This window comes from Athene noctua, chromosome 1 (assembly GCF_965140245.1).
Source record: "Athene noctua chromosome 1, bAthNoc1.hap1.1, whole genome shotgun sequence".
Taxonomy (NCBI): Eukaryota; Metazoa; Chordata; class Aves; order Strigiformes; family Strigidae; genus Athene; species Athene noctua.
Genome location: NC_134037.1, coordinates 85509246 through 85529449, shown reverse-complemented (window position 1 = coordinate 85529449; position 20204 = coordinate 85509246). Strand labels below are relative to the sequence as shown.

The window sequence follows — 20204 nt, the reverse complement described above, 5'->3', positions numbered from 1 at the left end:
GTCAGGTCACGTTATGGATTTATTGGTACATGTAAACCAGCCCTGACAGGGAGCTGATCGAGCAACATTCAGGGCAAACCTTTCTTCCAGGCATCTCAGACAAGTGCCAAAGCCCAGCTCCGCAGCCGTAAATCTGCTCCAAGAATTTACTCAGAGCAAATACCAAAGCCAAGCTTCCCGCTGCTTGCAAGGCCCTTCGTACCCAGAGCCCCTCATCGTGACACGAGTAACACAGCACAGCGTAACTCAGGGCGTGGGTTGCAGCGACCAGCCAGCGCCAGGGACACGCTCCGGCAGTGCGGGCACTGATGCCAGCGGGCGGACCGGGTATGGATACGTGACACGTATGTTAAGAGCGGTTTTAAATGCTGACGTTAACGCTGGGGGTGGGTGGGAGGGGGGACGGTTGTTCTGAGCCGGCTGAGCCGTTAGGTGTGGAGCACGGTGGGCTCTGGGGCAAGAGCGGCCGGCAGGCAGGCGGGCCGGCTGCCCATGCAGCACTCGCCGGGCGCACGCGCTGTCAAGACCCGACCACGGGAGCAAGCGAAGCCGCCGGTCTCAGGCACACCGCGGCGCTTCCCGGAGCGCCCTCCCGCCGCCGCCGCCGCCGCCGCCGCCCCCCCTGCCGCGGCTCCTGCCCCTGCCCCCGCCCCCCCTAGGCCGCCGCCTCCAACCCCGCGCCGCTGGGGGCGGAGCGTGGCGTGAGGGGGCGTGTCCCCGCGCGCCGAGGGGCGGGTGAGAAACCGCCCGGGGAAAGCACGGCCCCGCCTCCAGGAATTGCCCCGCCCCCCGCTGGCCAGGCGGCCCTGGCGATTGGCTGGGGGCGCGCGCGTGATGCCGCCCGCTGCCCACCCGCGCGGCCGCGCTGGCGGAGCGGCGGCGGGAGCGGAGGAGCCCGCTCGAGCGAGAGGCGGGACGGGGCGGAGCGAGCGCTGCGTTGCCACGGCGACGGGGGCGGGCGGCGCGACGGGGCGGGGCCGGGCCAGGCCGGGCCCTCCCGCCATGGGCTGCCGGGCCGCTGTCAGCGGGATAAGAGCGGAGCGGGCGGCCGGGCGCGCTGGTTCCGGCGGGGCGAGGAGCGGGTAAGGGCGGGGCGGGCGCCGCCGCCGCCTCCGGTTGCGAGGGGCCCGCCTGGCGGCGCTGGGCCGGCTGGGAGGGAGGCAAGCAGGCAGATCGGCGGGCCCAGGCCCTGCTGCGGGGGGCGGGCCGAAGCTGGCGCCGGGAGCCGCGGTGCGTGGGCCGGCGCGGGCTGTCACGGGCGCTCGCCGCCTTGGCGGCGTGAAGATGCCCGCAGATTGCCGCCGGGGGCCGCGGGCAGCCGGCGGGCGCGGCGGAGGCTGCGGTAGGCGGAAGAGGCAGCCGCCGGTGGCGCAGGCGGGGCCCTGCCCGCCCCGAGGTTCCCCGGGGCAGGGGCAGGGCCGCGGTGGCCGCCGGCGGCGGGGGGGTTTGGCGCTGGTGGTGTGCGCGCTGGGGGCCCCCGTGTTTCTTAGGGGCGGGAGTCGGGGCTGGCTCCCCGCTCGTCGGGGCTGTGTATGAGGCGGTGGGCGGCCCGGCGTGCTCCTTCCGAACTTGTGGCCACCGCTGCTACCGAAAGGCGACATTTGAGGCTCCGTGTGTGCGGGGTGGTGTCCCATGCCGCCCCGCGGTACCGACGTGCTGTGGGCTCTGTCCTAGCGCGGGCTGCGCTTTGCGGCGCGGTTGTGCAAAACCGGAGCACAAAGCCTCGCTGTCAACGAGGCGTTTGGTGGAGATGGGAGATAACAGTTGCAAGAAAGCAGGTGTGGGCCGTTCACGGAAACCTGATAACAGTCGCGGCACTTCACCTGAACTATGCTTTTTTTATAAAAAAAAAAAAAGATTGAAAGGAGTGGACAGAGGAGCGATGAGAACTCTTCTAGATGTTCTCTGTACATGGGAAAGAATGGGTGAAGATACTCTTTCGAGGGGAAAAAAGTCATCTAAGAATTGGACCTTACCTGTTATCCCCAAATGAACTGAAGAGCTGCCTGTTGCTTACTTATACGGTGAGAGAGAAGGCAGGTGCATCCCTGGAAGTGAGAATAAGACTTCTTGTATCAGAGAGAGCAGAGCAATTGGAAGAAATTCAGGAGGATCAGATGACTCAGTGTGGTAGCCTAGGAGTTGGAAAAGCATCTAATGTGGTTATAAATGGGAACTGGCTAGAGAAGAAAATCTGGATGGGAGACATTTTCTTTTCCATTTTAGTTGTAGTGCTGCATGAATCAGTAAGAGTTCAGTATAGGGATCTAGAGAAATTTAGAGTTAGTGTCACAAGCTTGTCTCGCTAACCGAATTGTACTGTTGCCTCTGAGGTGGTGGGACAACCTTTGGCAGAAAAAAACAGCAAGCAGATTTGTTCTAGTCATGTGTATCATAATTTTATGCTAGGTAGCAGAAAAGAGATGTCTGGAACACTTAACCCTTCCTGAAGGAAGGATCTGAATTTGCTTGCTTGGACGAGAGACCATGTCTGCATGGAGCTTTTATGCCAACAGGACTACAGTGTGGTAAGGCGTCAGGAAAATAACTGAGTCTCCTTTTTGCCTTTAACTGTAGACTCACAGACCAACAGTGCATTCTCTTGGATATCTTAGAAAATCTGTGGTTTACTGGATCTGAGAGTTTCAGGTGGATGTTTAAAATAGAGTGAATGAAGATTTCTTATATTGTCATTGATAAGAAAAAATCCACCAGCTTTTCCTGGGGTATTTGAATTTTATGCTTCTTTCTTCTTCATTGTGCTTTGGATAGAGAATCTTGCAAGCTAAGAGCACATAGCTTTCAATGCCTCACTGCTAAAGTTAATAATAAATGAGATCTCAGGAAGACAGTTGTTACTTTCTTTGTAAGACTGTATACAGGTTTCTTAAGAGGAGTTTTTTTATTGCCACTCCCTCTCTTCTTCCCTTGTTTTTTACTGTACTGAAAGACAGGTTTGCATTAAAAGTGTTTAATTGTAAGTTTTTCTGTTAAGTTACTAACCATTTAATTAAGATTCTTAAATGCTCGTTTTGCTTCCTCCTAGACCCTGTTAGATTTTTTGCATGCTTCCACAACAGTTTCTAGAGCAGTTTAAGACAATAAGAGACTGTAAGCATCTTGAACAATAGTATAGGATTTTTTGGAAAGTTACTTAATATGTGAACATTAGAAAAGAGAAACTACATTCTTAACATTTACTAAAAGTAAGTTGCTGCTTTTATATATTTCTCTTTACAGTTAAGCTCAAAGAGTGTAAGCAAATACTATGAAATATGAACAAACACTTCAGGAGGCTATCAGTTCTGCATTTTTATTGTCAGTGACTTGTCTAATAGAGCATCTGTGTCCCTATTAATATACAGTTGTACACCCATGTAGCTTGTGCAGGGGTCTAATTAAATTTGTATTTGAAGAATTATTCCATTGTCATGGTGGTCTCTTTTCAAATATGATGATGTTGCACATAGAGGAATTTTGAAGCAAAATTGGTATTGATACTTGTCTTTTGGAGGCAGAAGGGATCAGAGGCAATGTACGGTGAAATAATTATTTTGTAAGCAGATTCTGGTGCACCAGGGAGTACTTGCTGTCCAGAACATGCTTGCTTGTCCTCTGTAGGCAAATTTAGGTTCTTTAGAGTGACTGTCTCATCAACAAGACCTCACTAATAGCCACTTTATTCCTTTTTGAGAAGATGGCAGGCTCCGTGGGCTTTCTTAGTGAAGAACTGTAGTAGCTGTTGCCTAGATATCACTATTTTATATTGTTGATTCAACTTTACGGTCATCTTTTTTGTTGTACTTCTTGGAAAATTGGATTATAATGTTGGAAAAGGATTGTAATATGCTCCAGGGGGAGAGCTGTATGTATATATGTATGGGATTACTTTGACTCTTGCTTTCTTTTCCAGTGCAGAGACAGTTGTGAAAATGTCAGTTACTCTAGCAAATTATTGCTTGATGAAGGCTGATAAGTAGACAGTATCAAGTAATTGAGCTGGTGTCATTTGAGCTATCAGCTCCTGCGATAGCACTGATCTGGAGATGATATACTTGCTTTTGGAATGGGACAAGACCAAGCAGAAGAGATCTGTGGTTGCTTCTCTTCTGTCACCTGGACTGATTTGTCTGAGCTGTCTAAGCTGATTGAGCAGCTTGTTACTGCGGAAGGGGGAGATCTCCCTCCTACCTTCTTCCCTTTGCTGGCAGTGACAGCTGCCTGGATCCCTCAACACAATTCAACAATAACAAAAAAATCCAGCTGAAAAAGCTAGTTGTCTGCAAACCTGTGGAGATGAGTCACATCGACAAGGAACTGGATGAGTGCAGAACTGGAGGAAGAGGAGGGGAAGAGTACCTGGGGAGGAATAGAAACACCTTGTTAGTTGTGAGGTGTCGGGTGGGCTGAGCTGCCTGTTTAACTATACCCTGGCTGCTCCTCAGGAGGTGGGGGCTTCTGCTTAGGGTCAACAAGCTGTCTGCTTCAGTTGTCTTGGTCATTTGAGAAAAAGTAATAAGGCAGCATGGTATGCATTAGATTCAGATTTTCTTTTCCTGTTTGGATTCTGGTCTTGCATTTTAACATGTTTTTCATGGACTTGTTGAAATTAGTGCATGGGAATGTCTTGCCTCCAGATAAAGCACTCTGCAGAAGTGATAGTGGAATGTGTGAAGGAGAAGGGAAAGGAGAAGATGCTATGTGCAGTCTTGAGGTTTTTTCCTGCTATAAACTATTAGCTCTTTGTAGTTCTTGTTTGCAGCCTGGGGTCTGATTAAAATCCCTTTTTTCTTAGGAGTTGGGTTTTTTGGTGCTATTGAGTAGAAGTATGAGTCTTGCTAGTGTGATTTAGGTAACTATGCTATGCTCTGTGTGACGATACAGCTTAAATCCGATTGCTGAGTGTGAGAGCAAGACAGAACAAAATTAAATGCAAAATTCATTAGCTTATGTATGTTGAAGAAGGGATAGGTATGTAATACTGTGATCAATGTAGGGAAGTCCTGGAATAGTGCTGTATCTTGATACCTCTAAGTGCTGAAACTTCTACTGTATCTTTGTTGTGGATATTTCTTTCAGGTTCCACTAGCTTTATTAGTCACCACTGCACGTTTAATCTTTTTTCATATTCAGAATCCGAGGTATTTTGGGATTTTGGTGTGTTACAGAAGAGCAGGGCTTCCACTCTTCTGCTTCTTTGATTTTATTTCTTAGCTCTTGTCTACACCATAAATAACTACTGCCTGCTGTTACTGTGGGTGGGATTTTCACTGACCACGCAGTGGATAAGAGCTGAAAAGGTGGTCTTTTGAGCTTGTGTAGTTCAGTGCAGGCATCTGGGGCTTGCCCTGTGACACTCTGTTTGTATAAGGCTCTTGAGCCATGTGGAGCTGAGGCACTGTGAGAGTTACTCTTACATAGTGGAAGAGCTTTTCTGCACTTTCTGGATAATTTGAAGGGTGGGAAGTGGAGGGCAAAAGTGATGAATGCTGGTTTGTAAAAGATGGTGGAAAAGGAGTGTCTGTTAAACCCTGTCTGTGTTAGAGTGGTTGAGCAAGCATCTGACAATCTCAGCTAATCCCCATGTTTATGCAATTTTTTTTTTCCCTCTTTTTCTGCATCCAGAAAGTTGAGCTCATTGACTTCAGTTAAAAGCATCACTGTGCTCCATGGCTAAGTATGAGAGCATGAAGTACTAAATGTGAGATGGGAGGAGAGAGTTCCTGGTTATTTAGACTTCTAACTAGAGAAAAACCTTTCTGAGAAGATTGGGAAGATGAAATATCAGAAGAAATTACTGTCAAATGCAAGGCTTCATTGGAAGCATTAAAACTGATGTTAAGTTTGTCTAGTTTTATTTAAGAAAATGCCTGACTTAATCTATTCCTCTTTAGTATTGTGGAAGCATTTACTGGAGATTTGTGTTCTTGGGTGGGGGTGGGGGAAATAAATGACAAGGCATCTAACTAGATCTGTTAACCTCAGTAAACAACTGATTTGGTTAGTTTTTAGTGTATTAACTAAAATGAGTAATGAGTAACAAACAGCAATCTTGAAGGGATGAATAGTTCTCAATTCTGGAAAAGCCAGTTAGTAAGGAAAATATTTAAGGCTTAAGAAAATATTCCTGATAGCTCCTAAGTATATTGTAGGAATTGATGGAAGTCCAGCAGTACACTTTGATTATAATATTTCAAGAGCTGAAATTTGTCCAGTTTTGATTCAGTAATTCAGATGCTGGAATAGTCTTAAAATTAACCAAAAAAACCAAGTCTTTCTCCTTCCTATTTTCTTTCTATTGGAAGGCAAGAGTTTAGCAATCCTAATTTCAAACAATGGAGAGCAAACATTTCTGACTTGCTGAAGAGAAAACAAACCAGAAGCCCTAAAAGTGTAAAACTGTGTATGCTACCTCATGTACATATTTATCTTTATTACTTGCATTTTTCAATTATAAGGTGAGATTTGAGTCACTCAATGTGTAGTTTCATTCTTGGTTTGTAGTTTCAATTAACAAAAGATCAAAGGAAAGCAGAATTTCCTTTATGTGTCTGGGTATATAGATGAAATGCTATGTGTCGGGTCTCTTCAACTCCAGAAGGTACTCCTAATTAATCTAGAACTATTTTTAGAAGCCTAAATTACTTGAGTTACAAAGTCAATTTGATTATTGGCGTCCTGCTAAATCCTTAACATTTGCAGAAAAAATTATCATATGATGTTTGGTTACTGAAAATACTTCTTGGCTGTGTACGTAGCCTTCATCTGGCATGCTTCATCTCCCCAGTCATCTCTCAGCAGTGTAAAATCTTGTTTGTGTGTGCATGTGTGATAGACATCTATAGTTTTGGTACTGCTTAAACATAAAGTTTGGCTATTTTTTGCGTTGTGGATGGATTCAAGGTTTCTTTCCTTCAGTGGTTCAGAATTTTCTTAAATATTTATCTGGTAATAGGTATACTGGAAAACTTTATACTCAGTCATTATTAGTGAAATTATGTATAAATATTGATTATAGTTTCTGTGTTGGAGTTTATATTGCTTGACTAATTTAGATTGCTGCTTAAACTTCAAGAATAAAATAAAAATCCCGGCTGTTCCTTATTTGCATTCCCACTGGAGAAAAGCTACCTGAAGTAACATGTGAATCATTTTGCCTGTAGTTCTTTTGATTGTTGACTGGGTCTTCTGGGGCTTGTTCAGTGCAAGAGGGGTCAGCACAACTGGAACAAATACCTCTGTTGTAAAGCCTGGGAGAAGTACAGGGTCTGCCTCCCTAAAGCAGCCAAAGCTGTTTGCACTTTATAAAGAAGCTGGCAGACTGAGCTTGACTGGAATACCTGTGTATGAAACTCTCAGATATTTAGGTCATTTTTTAATATCACCTTCAGAATAGCTACTTGATGTCTTATCTGCATCTGACTGCTAATACAAAATATGGACTTCACTGCCCAGTTCCAGAAGCAGAATTAATCTTCTGCCCATCGGTGACTTTTTTGAACTTTGATCATTGACCTTCCCCTCTTACTTAATTGCTCTTAGTGGGTACTTTAGACATAATGCCAAAATTTATCTTATGCACTTTACTTTCTAGTTTTATTCCTCTTAACTACTAAGCTTTTTGTTTCAGGAATAGCCTTTTCTCATTCATATCCCTTCAGCAAGAGTGCCTCAAGGTACTGCTCAGGTTTTTTTGCCTCTTCTATCTCTCTATTAGTGCAATCAAAATGCATAATCTTATAAATTACAAAAAGATTTGTATGGTCCTCCAGATCATTATTTGAATGGTACATTTGGTGTTTGTTTAAAATAATTTCCAGGTACATTCAGTGTGGTCTGTGTATTTGTAGTGTGGTCACAACTACAGTGTTTTTCCCAGTTGTACTTGGAGACCACACTCTCTGCTGTACTGCAGGTTAATGTAAGAGGGTTATTCAGAAAGTCTGCTTGGTCATGCAGGGCTGGTCTGTGTAGGCTTGCTACTGGAGAGGCCCTGGACTTTTGACTTACCTTCTGTTTTAGACGCCTTCTTTCCTTTCACTCTACAGAGTCTGTGGAGGTTAGTCTTGATCTTTAGATTTAGTCATTACTGTGCAGTCATAGCCGTCAAGACTTACTTTGTAGTCTGTTTCAGGGTAAGTACTTGTTAGCCCTCCAAGTAGTGTTCAGAGCAAGGCTTACGTGGGAGCTGTGCTATTTCAGCCTTTTTGCTGCTGAATGTTTCACAGATCTTCATTCTTCAGTTTTCTTTTGGGAGAACTTGCTGTGTTTCAGAGCTTATTTTCTACATAGATTCTGTCTTGTGGTAGAATACTTGTCAGTACCTTTCTCTAGTACCATGTGTTTCTTACAGGGGTTGTCCTCTGGCACTTGAGACAAGATCTAGAACAGATCATTGTTTTCAATTCTACTAGCAAAGCTTGTCTCTTGCATTTTCATGGTGTTCTTGGTATTCTTCAGTGCATTTTAGCCAGTTTCCGTGATAGCAAGCATATTTCTAACACGGTTAATGTTGCAATCGTTATCTTTGAAGGCCCCCATGCCTTTTCTAAGGCATGTTTATTCTCTGTGCCTGCATGCAGTGGTCTGAAATATGCAAATTTTAAATGAACTGGAATGGATTTCACGTGGCTAACAACTATGTTGTAGTTACTGACTTTGGATAGTACAAGACCACAAGCTAAGTATAAACTTGAGTATAGCATATGTACAGTGTTAATGCATTACTTGAGTGTAGGTGGTTGTTTGAGAGCCTGTCTTTCATTAGTGCTGTACTTTTTATCTTGTAGATGAATCATCTAATCTTTTAGCTTGATTTCAAGCTCAGCAAGAATGCATTCACAGGTGTTTTGCATTGTTTGGTGACTAAATAAAATTCCATGCTAAGTTGAGAAGCTGACCCACTTGTGTAATATGCAGCTAGCCTGTGGGATTCTTCACCATTAACTCTTGTCTCAATGATATTTCATCCAGACTCAAAAGGAGGAAACTGTTGATAATCTGTTAACTTGTAAAGGGTATACAGATCTTCATAGCTCAAGGCAGAACCTGGTAACCTGCTGAATTCTAGCAAGAACTACTTTCCTAGCATTGATCACTTAATCTCTGGTGCCTTTTTTTTTAGCACACAGTAGTTGGTATTGCATTGCTCTGTTCTATTACAACAGCTTGCACTGGTCATTAGTGCAGAGTTTTTAGAACTGTTCACTGCAATAAAGACTCCTGCAAATCTTAATCTAATCTAACTTTTTTTCCAAGTAAGGGTCAGATATGTCAAGTAGGTATTTATACATGGTAAAATTGAGGATGACATAAAAACAAAATATTAAAAACCATACTGTTTCTGCCAACATGTTTTCCCTTCCCCTTTCTTACATAAGGGTACATGTCAAAGTTTTTTGATAGTGTGGTGTATAAGTAGACAGTTGACATTTAATTCCAGTCCTTAATGTAACAGTACTTTCTAAGAAGTAAATATTAATTTGGCATAGGGTTTGCTTGTGCTATATATGTTAAGTTTAGCAAACTTACTTTTTAAGCATCCTGAAATTACAGTGACAATGTACTACTTGTGAAGGCCCTGTCATGAGTTAAACAGGTAATACAAATGAGTTTTTTGCAAGTAGACTTTAAAATGATGAAGAAATCATGATGTGAATACTGACACAATCAAGTAGGACAAGAATTTGTAGTTTCACTGCTGTGAATGTTTCAGTAGCTTACGATACACAAACTGTATCAAATTTACTGAATTGACCTTAATGAGACAACTTTAAAAATTACTCTCCTGACAAAGTAGACCAATTAACTCAAAGTTGCTATACAGAATTATGCTAGGGATTTCATGTAAGACATGTGGAAAGCTGCTGTCCATGTTGCAGGAGGTATTATGTTGCAGATGTGGTGTGAGGACAACTAGCACTTGAGGAGCTGGGATGAGAGGGATGTTAGCCCTCTCAATCTCTAAAGCTTGCGAGGTTTGAGTAATACGTAGTTTGGCCTCTACTGTACCCTAGTATGGACTTTGCCATGTATTCTCTGCCTGAAGTGTGAAGCCCTGGTAGGCTTAGGCTGTTGCTGAAATCCTAAGTTTTGCCAGTAGGTTTGTGATGATGGCTGTCAGAAGTGGAATATTCATTATAATCATAATGATCATGGTTTTAACTTTTGGAATTACAGACCTCTAACACTATACAAACTGTATATGCTCAACTTTATTTGTAGATCTCTGGTGCATTGCTTATGTGTGAAAAAGTCTGCAGTTTGGATGTCAACTGGCTTCCTTTTGGGGCACTTGGATCCTGCATCGCTTGCTTTTTCCTTGCCAAGTTCTCTCTTCTGTTTTTGATAGTCTGGATTTTGTCAACCTTGTTAACACAGCTTATATCTTAATGCTGTCCTTCCTTGGTTTCTGATTACCTGTGTACTGCTACTGGTTTTTATAGTCAGTGGCAGCTAATAAGTTAGAAAATTGCTATTTTGAGTTGATAGGCCCCATTGGCCTTGTAGGACAATCTTATGCACTTGAGGGTTGTTAGTAGGTTTTCCATTTAAGGGACTGACATCTGTCAGATACACAGAATAATGAAATGACAGTATACAGTGGAAACACTAGGGATGTAAATCAGAGTTCATTTAATGGAAGTAATGTCCTAAAATCAACACTTTGGAAAGTGTTGAACAGGAAAACTGAATTGTTGGTAAATGGGATTTATTTTTTAGTTGTATGTAAACAAGACTATTGTGTATATGCTAATCTGTTACACCTTTCTGAGTTGTGCTTCTATCATGCATTCATAGCTGTCGTTACCAATAATTATGCTAAGGAACAGTGAGATTCTAGAAATAGTCATGTTGGGGAGAGCCAATTTAAACACTTGTGGTCAGAATGTATCACCAGAACCAGATTAAACTGTAACAAATACATTTTAAGTTGCTTCAAAAAAATATACTGGCCAGATTTGGGGAGAGTGGTGTAGAACAAATTTTGTGCCCAAAGAAATTATCCAGGAGTTTAATTTCTAACTGTCAAAAAAACGCTGAGGCCTGAAAATACATGGCAAATGATAATTCTGGGATAAGGAAGGGTTTGGGTTTTCTTTCCTACTTACCTCACATGTGGTGCACCACAGGTCTGTCTCAATCAGAAGAATGATGTCTCTGAAACTGTTTCTGAGAAGTTGACCTGTCTGTACATGTGTAGTGCCACTTTGTGTGTCTGTAGGTGCCTATAGCCTTAGGTATGTTTGCTAATTACAGATTTGTTAACTTGTTTATATATATATGATAGGTATTTTGGAAAGTGCCTCTTTCTTTAATTTGGCCAAATCTAGCATAGCATTTGTCTGATCTTGTTTGCTTTTTACCTTGATATTCCTATTCTACACTAGGAATGGCTGGTTAGCTGTCAATGTTTCCTAACCATACACGATATGAAAATGAGTATTTCTGTTTCTTTAAGGACTGTTTTTTTCAGCTAGCACAGACACTATAATTCCTTAAGATTATGTCTTTTTTTCAGTGTAACATATAATGCTTTCACATCCACTTAAAGGTAGAAATTTTCTAATTCTCTGGTTGTATAAACACTGAGCTTCATGGATTAAATTTTGTTTTAATAGCTAGGTAGCAGAACATAAGTAGACTACATACTTTTAGGAGGCTTAAGATACTTGTAGAAGCAGGCCGCTCAGACTTTGGGTATTACAAGACAAGCATCCCACACAGCTGAGGTGTGAGTTAAATATACTTTTGATTTTTACATAAAAGTGGCATTAGTAAGAGTAAACATACATAAACACAGTTTATATACAGCAACATGATTGCTCTGAAGGTCTCAACATACCTCTCAGTGTTCATTAAAATAATACTTGTTTACCATCTTGTGAACTTAACACACTTTTCCCTTGTTAAAGGACAGTGCATGTGATATTTATCTAAAACTACTAAGTGTTTTTGTTTTTCACTTGTTTCTTTATTAACTTGTTTGGCAATGGTATTGATATAGTGGGTTACACAGAAGACTAAAAGCTAGTTACTGAACTCCTTGATGAAATCAAGGACTTTCTCAGAAGTGGAACTGTGCCAAGAAAATTGACATAAGAGTAAGTAGGAGTTCTTCTGCAGAGATGGAGTGTTGTCTGTTTGAGAATGAACCAAACTTGGAAGTGTCTTGGTTTTGCTCTTGTTTGCTCATGTTTTTGAGCATCAGGGTTATTGGATGGTTAGCAAACGTTCACTGCCATTTATAGGCTGTGCTTTTGGCTGATTGCCTTGCATTGGTAAAACAAGGCATCGACGTGTCTCGAGCTATTGATTCTCTGCTTGAATTGCAGGTTCCTGTTTTCTTAAAGGCTTGTGTGTTGCTCCTGATGTGTAACCTACTTCAGCAATGTCAGCTGTATTTGTTTCTAACTTGTTTAAAGTTTTGAATAATGTCAAAAGGACAGAAAAGGAAGAATGCTTTTTTCAGATATGTGTTAGCTTGAGGCTTTACCTGCATTTCACCACCAAGTAGAGATCTCAAGTCAGCCCTGTAGGATATGTTCCAGGTTTTTTCCAGGCCATGCTAGATACATATTTCTCTATTGCACTCTCATATGCTCTACTTTGTTTTCCTTCTCCAGTTGGCACAGAGGAATTAATTGTAGTATTCCCTTAATGTTATTGTTAACAAATGTCTTTAAACAGAAGGCAGTCAAATTTGGTGTCTGCTACTAACGAGATAAACTTAAGTTTCTATAATAATAAACCTGGCAATCTGTCCTACAATTGCAAAAACCTGTTATTGAGTGTTTTAGTGTTCATAAGGTGCCAGTGCTCTTCACTATGCCTATTGTCTGCTAACAGAAGCTTGAGTTTAAATTGAGAGCTCAATCCCAAAGTAAACCTGATTGAAATAATTGTTGATCTATTCATATTAATGTTAAAATCATTGAAGGGGTCACAAGCATGTTCTCCAGAGCATAAATGCCAAGTACAAACAATGAGACTGGGATAAGTAATTTCTAAATGGAATGAATACTGTGTATAGTAAATGTAGCATTTATTGACCAGTGGTGACTTGTATTCCCAGATACTTTATTCTAAAGAATGGGTAAAAGGTCTACAAGTTTTGGATTGGAGGCCAGAAATAACTGTATTATACAATGACTTATAGAAATTACATTGTTGTTGAAATTAATGACTTCGTGTGAGTACACATTCTCTACTCCTCTTTGCATGAGCTGTAAACAGCTTCTTATAAGTTTGTTTTTCTTATGAGTGTAGCTGTCATTCCTTTTAGTGCAGTAGTATACTCATATATCCTGGTAGTCAAGGCTGCTTTTATTGAAGATAATGTAGCTAACTTCAGGAAATCGAGGTTTGCGGGTGGCTAGTATGTGCTATGTGTGCCTCCTTAGGTGCATTATCCCTTTTTTTACACAGGCACTCAAGTCTGACTGCAGTTATATGAACAGCACTCTAGCATGGTCATTTTAGATAGATACAACTATTTGCTAATGAGCAATTTGAAGTCTGACATCTACATCACAACAAATAGAGATGGCTTAAGTAGTTCCTTTTTTTACTAGTACTATAAAATCACTTTTAAAAAGCTTAAAAAGAAAAAGTGGCAAGGTAGGTTTATTAGAGCACTAACTCAGGCTATTGTATGAACTGGAGACTATCACCAGACTTTCTGCCTCTCCTTTTGCTGTAGCTGTTGGACAACAGTTACTGAAAGTAAGAATTTAAATTAGTATTCTGGCATTTTGATTTCATTTGGCATAGTACTGCATTTTACTAAATTACTACAACAGCATTCTAATAATTACTACCGTTTATTGTATTACTGGACATTTCAGGCCTTTCTGGGCAATGCATTACTGAAAATGTAATCAAATAAAAGGCTCGGTTCACTCTCATGTATCAAATATTAGCTCTGACATTAAGACTTTGTTGCATTTTCTTCCTTCCCCAAGTTGCACTGATGATAGACATAATACCATCTAATCATTAGCACTATAAGGTGTTAGTATGTTCATGATTTAGTATCCAAGACTGCTAAGTTGGTCTTATTTTTAAGTTACATCCTTTAAATTATTTAAAGAATGGCTTTGGTATTTTTCTTCTAAAGACTTAAAGTACACTGAAGTAAGTACAAGGCATTCCTATACTTGAAGATGCTTAGCTGATGAGCAGCTTCATAAAAATGGGAAGAAGTCCGGAGAAAAGACAAATTTCAAGTGCAGAAAATTATACCACAAGAGCAAATAGAAAATATGTCCCTTGAGAGCTTGTACAGAAAGGGGCCAGAGGGCAGACATGATACAAATTGAATTGAGGATGGTAAGGATGGGCATGAAGAGGGTGGGTTGTATGTGAATGTCTGATCATTCATGGTGAAGTGATTTATTCTTTTTAAAGCTTGTGGATTTTTTCCTTTTAGAAGTAAATAATATCTGTTTGAGGTGGCTTTTATGCAATATGATGATTGTATTCTTTTAGAGGGTGAAATGGAATTTAAGAATGTGAATTTTTTTCAGGGCTAACTATCTGACACACTGTATATTCCAAAACTCTAACAGTCCCATTGGGACTGTACTCAGCAGTGGTGAACTGAGATTCTGGTAGGTTTCTTTCTGCTCTCTTGTGGCTTAGTAAATGTGTGATATTTCAGTTTCTGCTTTTTTCCATAGTTAAGATGACATCCCTGAAATCCAAAGACAGGTTAAGGCACTCTACCTCAGTACAAATGTTTTGTACAGCATCTGCTTCTATACTACCAGGCACCACAGCAATTAAAGATGTGTTACTTTAAACAAAAGAAAAATTCTGCATTAGAGTAGTACCTACTTAAACCAAATTGGTTGGCATACTTTCTTGGAGTAAGATGAAATGCTATGCTGTGTAGGATGTAGTATCAGCATACCACAATCTGCAACAGAAGGCAACAAGCAAGCTGAAACCTTAGAGTGCAGGTGGATTTGTTGTTTTTAAAAATAAACCCACACCTCTGCAGAGTATTTGCTGTGTTACAGCATCAGCAGGGTAAGTTGTTCACTTAGTTCTTTGAAAAGCAATGTGCCTTAAGTGCTCAGGTCTTGTTAGGTAACAAATACAAAAGGGAAGAAGGTTGTCTGTGCAGATACAACTTTTTTTTTGATTCTTCTTAATTATTTTTCAGTTCTCCTTTGTATTGTTCTTTGTCTCTAGCTTTAAGATGGGATAAATAATGATATATCTGAAACTGTTTCCAAAGTCACATGTGTACTGTCAGACTGTTTCAGAACTTAATTGCAGAAAAAGAAACAGGTACAACTGAGAAATATCTAGCACTTGTTGGAACAAGTACTTGTAAAAGTGCCTCATTACACTGCATGGTATCTCTTCATGATTTTTTTCTGTAGAACGAGAACATCTTAATTCCTTACCAATTATATGTTAAATTCTTGCATTAAGAAGACATGCTTGATGTCTTTTTGCATTAGCATCAACAAAATAGTACTTTATCTTACCACTGACGCTGAGAATTCACCCTTTTGGTAGAATGCGGTCATATATGTTAAATCCATGTGCAACCAATGCAGGAAACCTGGAGACTGAGGTTCCAGGTGGAAGGACACTAAAACGTGATGGGCAGCATCATTTTACGTAATGTAATAGTCTAGTACAACTGCAAAACTGCAAGCTATTCAGTTGCAATGAATTGTGAATGCTAGCTGTATGGATTGGTTGATTTTCTGTGAGGCTGTGGATGAAACTTCTTGTTCCCAAGCACTCAAAGGAAGCCAAATTATTACAATTATTTGGAGCTTGCCTGGGGAACTTGTAGTATTTCCCTCCTCCCTGAAGGAAGTCTTTCATGTAATGTGCATGCTTGTCACAATTTTAAGATTGGAGTTGAAGTTTTTATTTAATTGTCACCTGAGAATACTAAAATGAAGTTAGTCTTTCCTTTCTCTTTTGCTATTGCCACCTCCCCACCCGCCCATTAATTGTGGAAGAGCACTCACTTAGAGACCTTCGTAGTTGAATGTTTAAGGCTTTTCTTGGTTGCTACCCTTTGCATTCCTGATAGCAAATGCATTTTTGGCTCTTTACTATGTCTAGAGAATGAGGGTTTTGGTATTTAGACTAGCTTGCTACTGAAGAACCCCAATCTGTGAATGCTTCAGTAAATGTGGGTTTGAACTCTGTATGTGCCTGATGTGTCAGTGAATATAACTTCTGAGAATTTTAGGGCTTTGTTAGAAACTGAGCTCAGTTCAAATGTGCCCAATGACACTGAACATGAGTATTCTAACACTAATTTAAAAAACAAGTGTAAGGAGGACTGGTAAGAAGTTCTGTTACCACTGAATGGCTAAGTAGTTAGCACTTGTTCAATATTGAAAATGATAACAAAAAGCTGAAAAGTTGCAGAAATAAACATTGCCTCTGCAATTATTAGTGTCCATTGTCTAGGAAACAGCAGAGAAAGTATTCAACCAGTCAGGCTAAACCATACATTAGGATTTAAAGCATGTTTAAGGAGTTCTTCAATCTTGTTTAAGTAAATGAGAGTATTTCAGGAGGATTAATTTTTTTTTCTTGAATTGAACACACTCTAAGGATGAGGGGAACAGCGATAACTAGAAACTTGAAGTTTTCAAATGAAAAATTGATAAACTCTGACAGGTTATCTTACAGTAAGGAATATGGGATGTTGAGGCTTTATGAATGCATACTTTCTATAGCAGTCATTTTCATGGAGTTGTTACAGAAACTTTTTGCCCTCTCTGCAGAGCTCACTAAGACAGGACTGGTGTTATGTATTGGTTTTGACTTTTGTGAAAGCATGTAGTAGGGCTGTCTTGCTATTTTTGACCATTGGGAGATTACTTCTCCCTATTGTTATCTTAGTTTTTTCTGCATTGCTAGTTACAGCTCAGAACAAGTAGTTTAAAGTATTCCTCTTAGGCAATAAGAACCCAAAATGTGTTGCCTGTTCTGATCCTCTGTTAGGACTGGAGGGGGTTAAAAGTTTAGTAGAGAAACAACTCTTAAATTGCTTTGGTGGACTGTACAGTTGAGATGCAGTTATCTTCCTTCCCAATTTTAATGTTTCCCCTGTCTTTAAGGTAATAAAGACTGGTTATCTGTCAGGACAAAAGAGAACAGCATGTTTAAAACGCATTTACATGAGGACCTGACTACACAATTCAGTTTCTCATGCTATCTATCACTGGTACCCAGAGCTGCAAGTGCTTGAAGTATTATATATGCAGTTAGTGATCACTCAATTTATACTGTTTCTAGGGGGAAATGTTTAAAATTCTGTACATATACCTAGCTTATTTTACATTTTAAAAACTAATTAACTTTGTTAGCTTACCTTACATGCACAAATTATTTTCTCTAATAGAATTTTGGTTGCGCAGAATCATAAGCTAAATGTGAAAACTAAAGCTTTAAAGCTCAAAAAAATGCAGAAGCCCTCAGGGACTCTTCATAAACTTCAAAGAGCTGTTACAAAAAGAATTTTAAAAACGAAGAAATTGCATAGTTAACCATGATTTTTTTTTTTTTAATACAGGTGAACCAAGTGTGGTATTTCCAGAATATTTTTCTTCCATATAGGAGATAAATGTGTTAAACTGGCAAAGTAATTCTGGTAAGAAACTTCCTGTTACTCCTACAGAAAATGTCATTATATGTGTAAGGACTTAGTCTTGCCCCTAAAAGGAGCTTTTTGTACCATTAATGCTAACAAACTTGCTCTTTCTTACAAGGTCTTATTTTTGACCTAATAATTGCATGTAAATATTTCTCAATCAAGCAGTGTTGATTCACCTGTTAACTTTCATTATAATATTTAAATATATTTGTCTCTCTTTGCATGTTCTGTGCTTGGACATGATGAAAATATTTGAGTTTTGAGTTCAGCTGTTTATATAGACATAGAGTTAAATATGCTGTAGTATTCATTAAGTGGGTTTTATGTGGATTAAATGTTCCTGTTTCTATAGTTGCCATCACTGATTCTTATTTTTGTTTGGTTTTTTTCAGTAATCCTCTTGATATTTTTCTACAGCTGACTCTTGCATTTCTTTGGTCTTGCTTGTTTTTATTTTAAACTTTTCAACATGTACTAGTGCTGACTGTGTACTATATTAAAGTGGTTTTGTAAGATAGAATGAATAGACAAAGTGTATGAGTACCTTGTGTGCCTTATCTAAGGTAAAATTAATCAGTTTGGGAATCAGCTTTTCCTATTTTCTCCTGAACACATACAGTAGAATTGTATGCTGAATTAAGCAGACTTCAGTAGTGACTGCCACCCACTCAGCCTTGCTTGAAGGAAAACACCATGAGGGCTGGTAAATCTAAAGTATTGTATTTGTGAAACTCCCATATTTATCTTAATTATTTTTGCTCTTGAAACAATTTGAAAACTGTTGGAATACATAACAGGGTAGGAAATGTATTCAAATAAACTATTAAGGAACATGTTTTCTGTACTATGTTGTGCAAGAGCTGCCTGTCTTCCCCTTATGCTTCAGTTCAAATACCTTTTTAGAAGCAGACAAAGGTTAAAGCTTACATCTAGGTTACAAAGAAAGCTGAAATGAAGTCATTAGCTTTTATTTATGCAGTAGGAGGGAATGCTGTGTGTCATGGGCTTTTACCTGATAGGTTTATAAAATGAGTGTTTGGAGATGTAGGCTGTTAGCTAAAGTTTCACTGAAATAAATTAAATTCTCTAAGCTCATCCTTCTCACTCCCTACCTTGGTATGTTGATTTCTCAGTCCTATAGACTATTCCATCCTTTGGTGAGGGGAGGGAGGGATACAGGGAAGAAACACTCCTCTCTTCCCCGAGCCTTTTTTCCATAAGGAATATATTTTCTGGTGGATTTAATTTCTGTACTTTCCTCTATTTGCAGCTCAGACATGAGCAGTGCCAGTAACTCACTGGCACGGGAATTCTTGACAGATGTCAACAGACTGTGCAATGCAGTGGTCCAGAGGGCAGAGGCCAAGGAAGATGAAGAAGAAGAAACTCATATGGCAGCACTGGGGCAATACTTGGTTCAAGGCCGTGGGTTTATTTTGCTTACCACACTGAACTCTACTATTGATCAAGTAATGTGGTTTTTTACCTGGCTATAATTTGTGTTGAGCTTTGACTGTGTCGATTTGTCTGGCACATGTTCTTCTTGGTTCTGACTTGCCTTTTTATGGTAGAGTGTATGAGTTATGTATGAAGACTAGGAATTCAAAAGAATATGCTGCAGTTGTATTCTGTCATTCAGCAACAACAGAAGAGTAACTTGATTAATGCGGAAAATCAAATTCTGAAGTGTACCACTGAAACAGAGTTGTTATTTTGCTTTTTATGGTCTTACTATTGTGCTTTGAATGCTATATTGCTGCTTCCCATTCCTAATTAGTCCTGCTGAGAATACCTTCAGTATCAGAAGACTTGTGAGAATGATTTTGAAAAATCTTAGTTTTCATGTCTAATTGTATTGCATCAATAGTTTTAGACTCTTTAAAAATGTCCGATAAGACTATCTATTTAAATTAAGATAGATTATCTACTAGATAGTGTGCTCTATATAATTAAGCTGCTTATCACCATATATTTTGACTTCATTGCTATTTTAAATTTTTGCAGAAGGGTGTTGCTTCAGCTGTATATCCCTAAATGATAACTGTCAAAATGCTCAAGTCAGCTTTTTGTGTTTGAAAATTTTTGATCTTTAGGACTGACACCATTCTGATAATGCTGCATAGCACCCAGTAATGGAATTGTGTCTGAATTCTGTGCCTTCTACTGCACCTCTCTGCATTGACATTCTTAGTGTTGAAGTCTTAGAATCCCATCAGGAGTGGGAGGTTTTGACTAGTTTTCCTGTTTTTTTTTAATTAGGAGTAACCTTCACTCTTTCCTCCTATACAACTTCACCTTTTTATTGTGAGTCAATAACATCACTTGATAAATGTAAGCTTTTTCATTTGCTTAAAAGTGTAATTTTTGAGAACGCAGAAAGTTTCCCATGAAGTTCTTCCAAAGTTACAGTTTTGTAACTACAGATGTTTCAAACTTGTCTTGGGCTTCACCTTGGCTTTGTTTAAATCAACAATTTACTTGCTTTTGACTACTCTAGTTTTGTTCTTTTGGGTGAGGAATCCCTTCAAAAAAAGGGATTAGGAGAGTTTTGTATAGAAAGATT

At 40.1% G+C, this 20204-nt stretch overlaps 1 protein-coding gene across 1 annotated transcript in view; it reads left to right on the top strand.

Annotated features, from left to right (window-relative positions):
- The first annotated feature begins 1014 nt into the window (after positions 1 to 1014).
- LYST (lysosomal trafficking regulator) overlaps positions 1015 to 20204 on the top strand; it is an 86085-nt gene continuing 66895 nt past the window's right edge. The window contains exons 1-3 of the mRNA XM_074896780.1: positions 1015 to 1082; positions 17561 to 17638; positions 18912 to 19110. Coding sequence (XP_074752881.1) covers positions 18919 to 19110 — 192 coding nt within the window. The 5' untranslated portion in view covers positions 1015 to 1082; positions 17561 to 17638; positions 18912 to 18918. The remainder of the gene's footprint in view (positions 1083 to 17560; positions 17639 to 18911; positions 19111 to 20204) is intronic.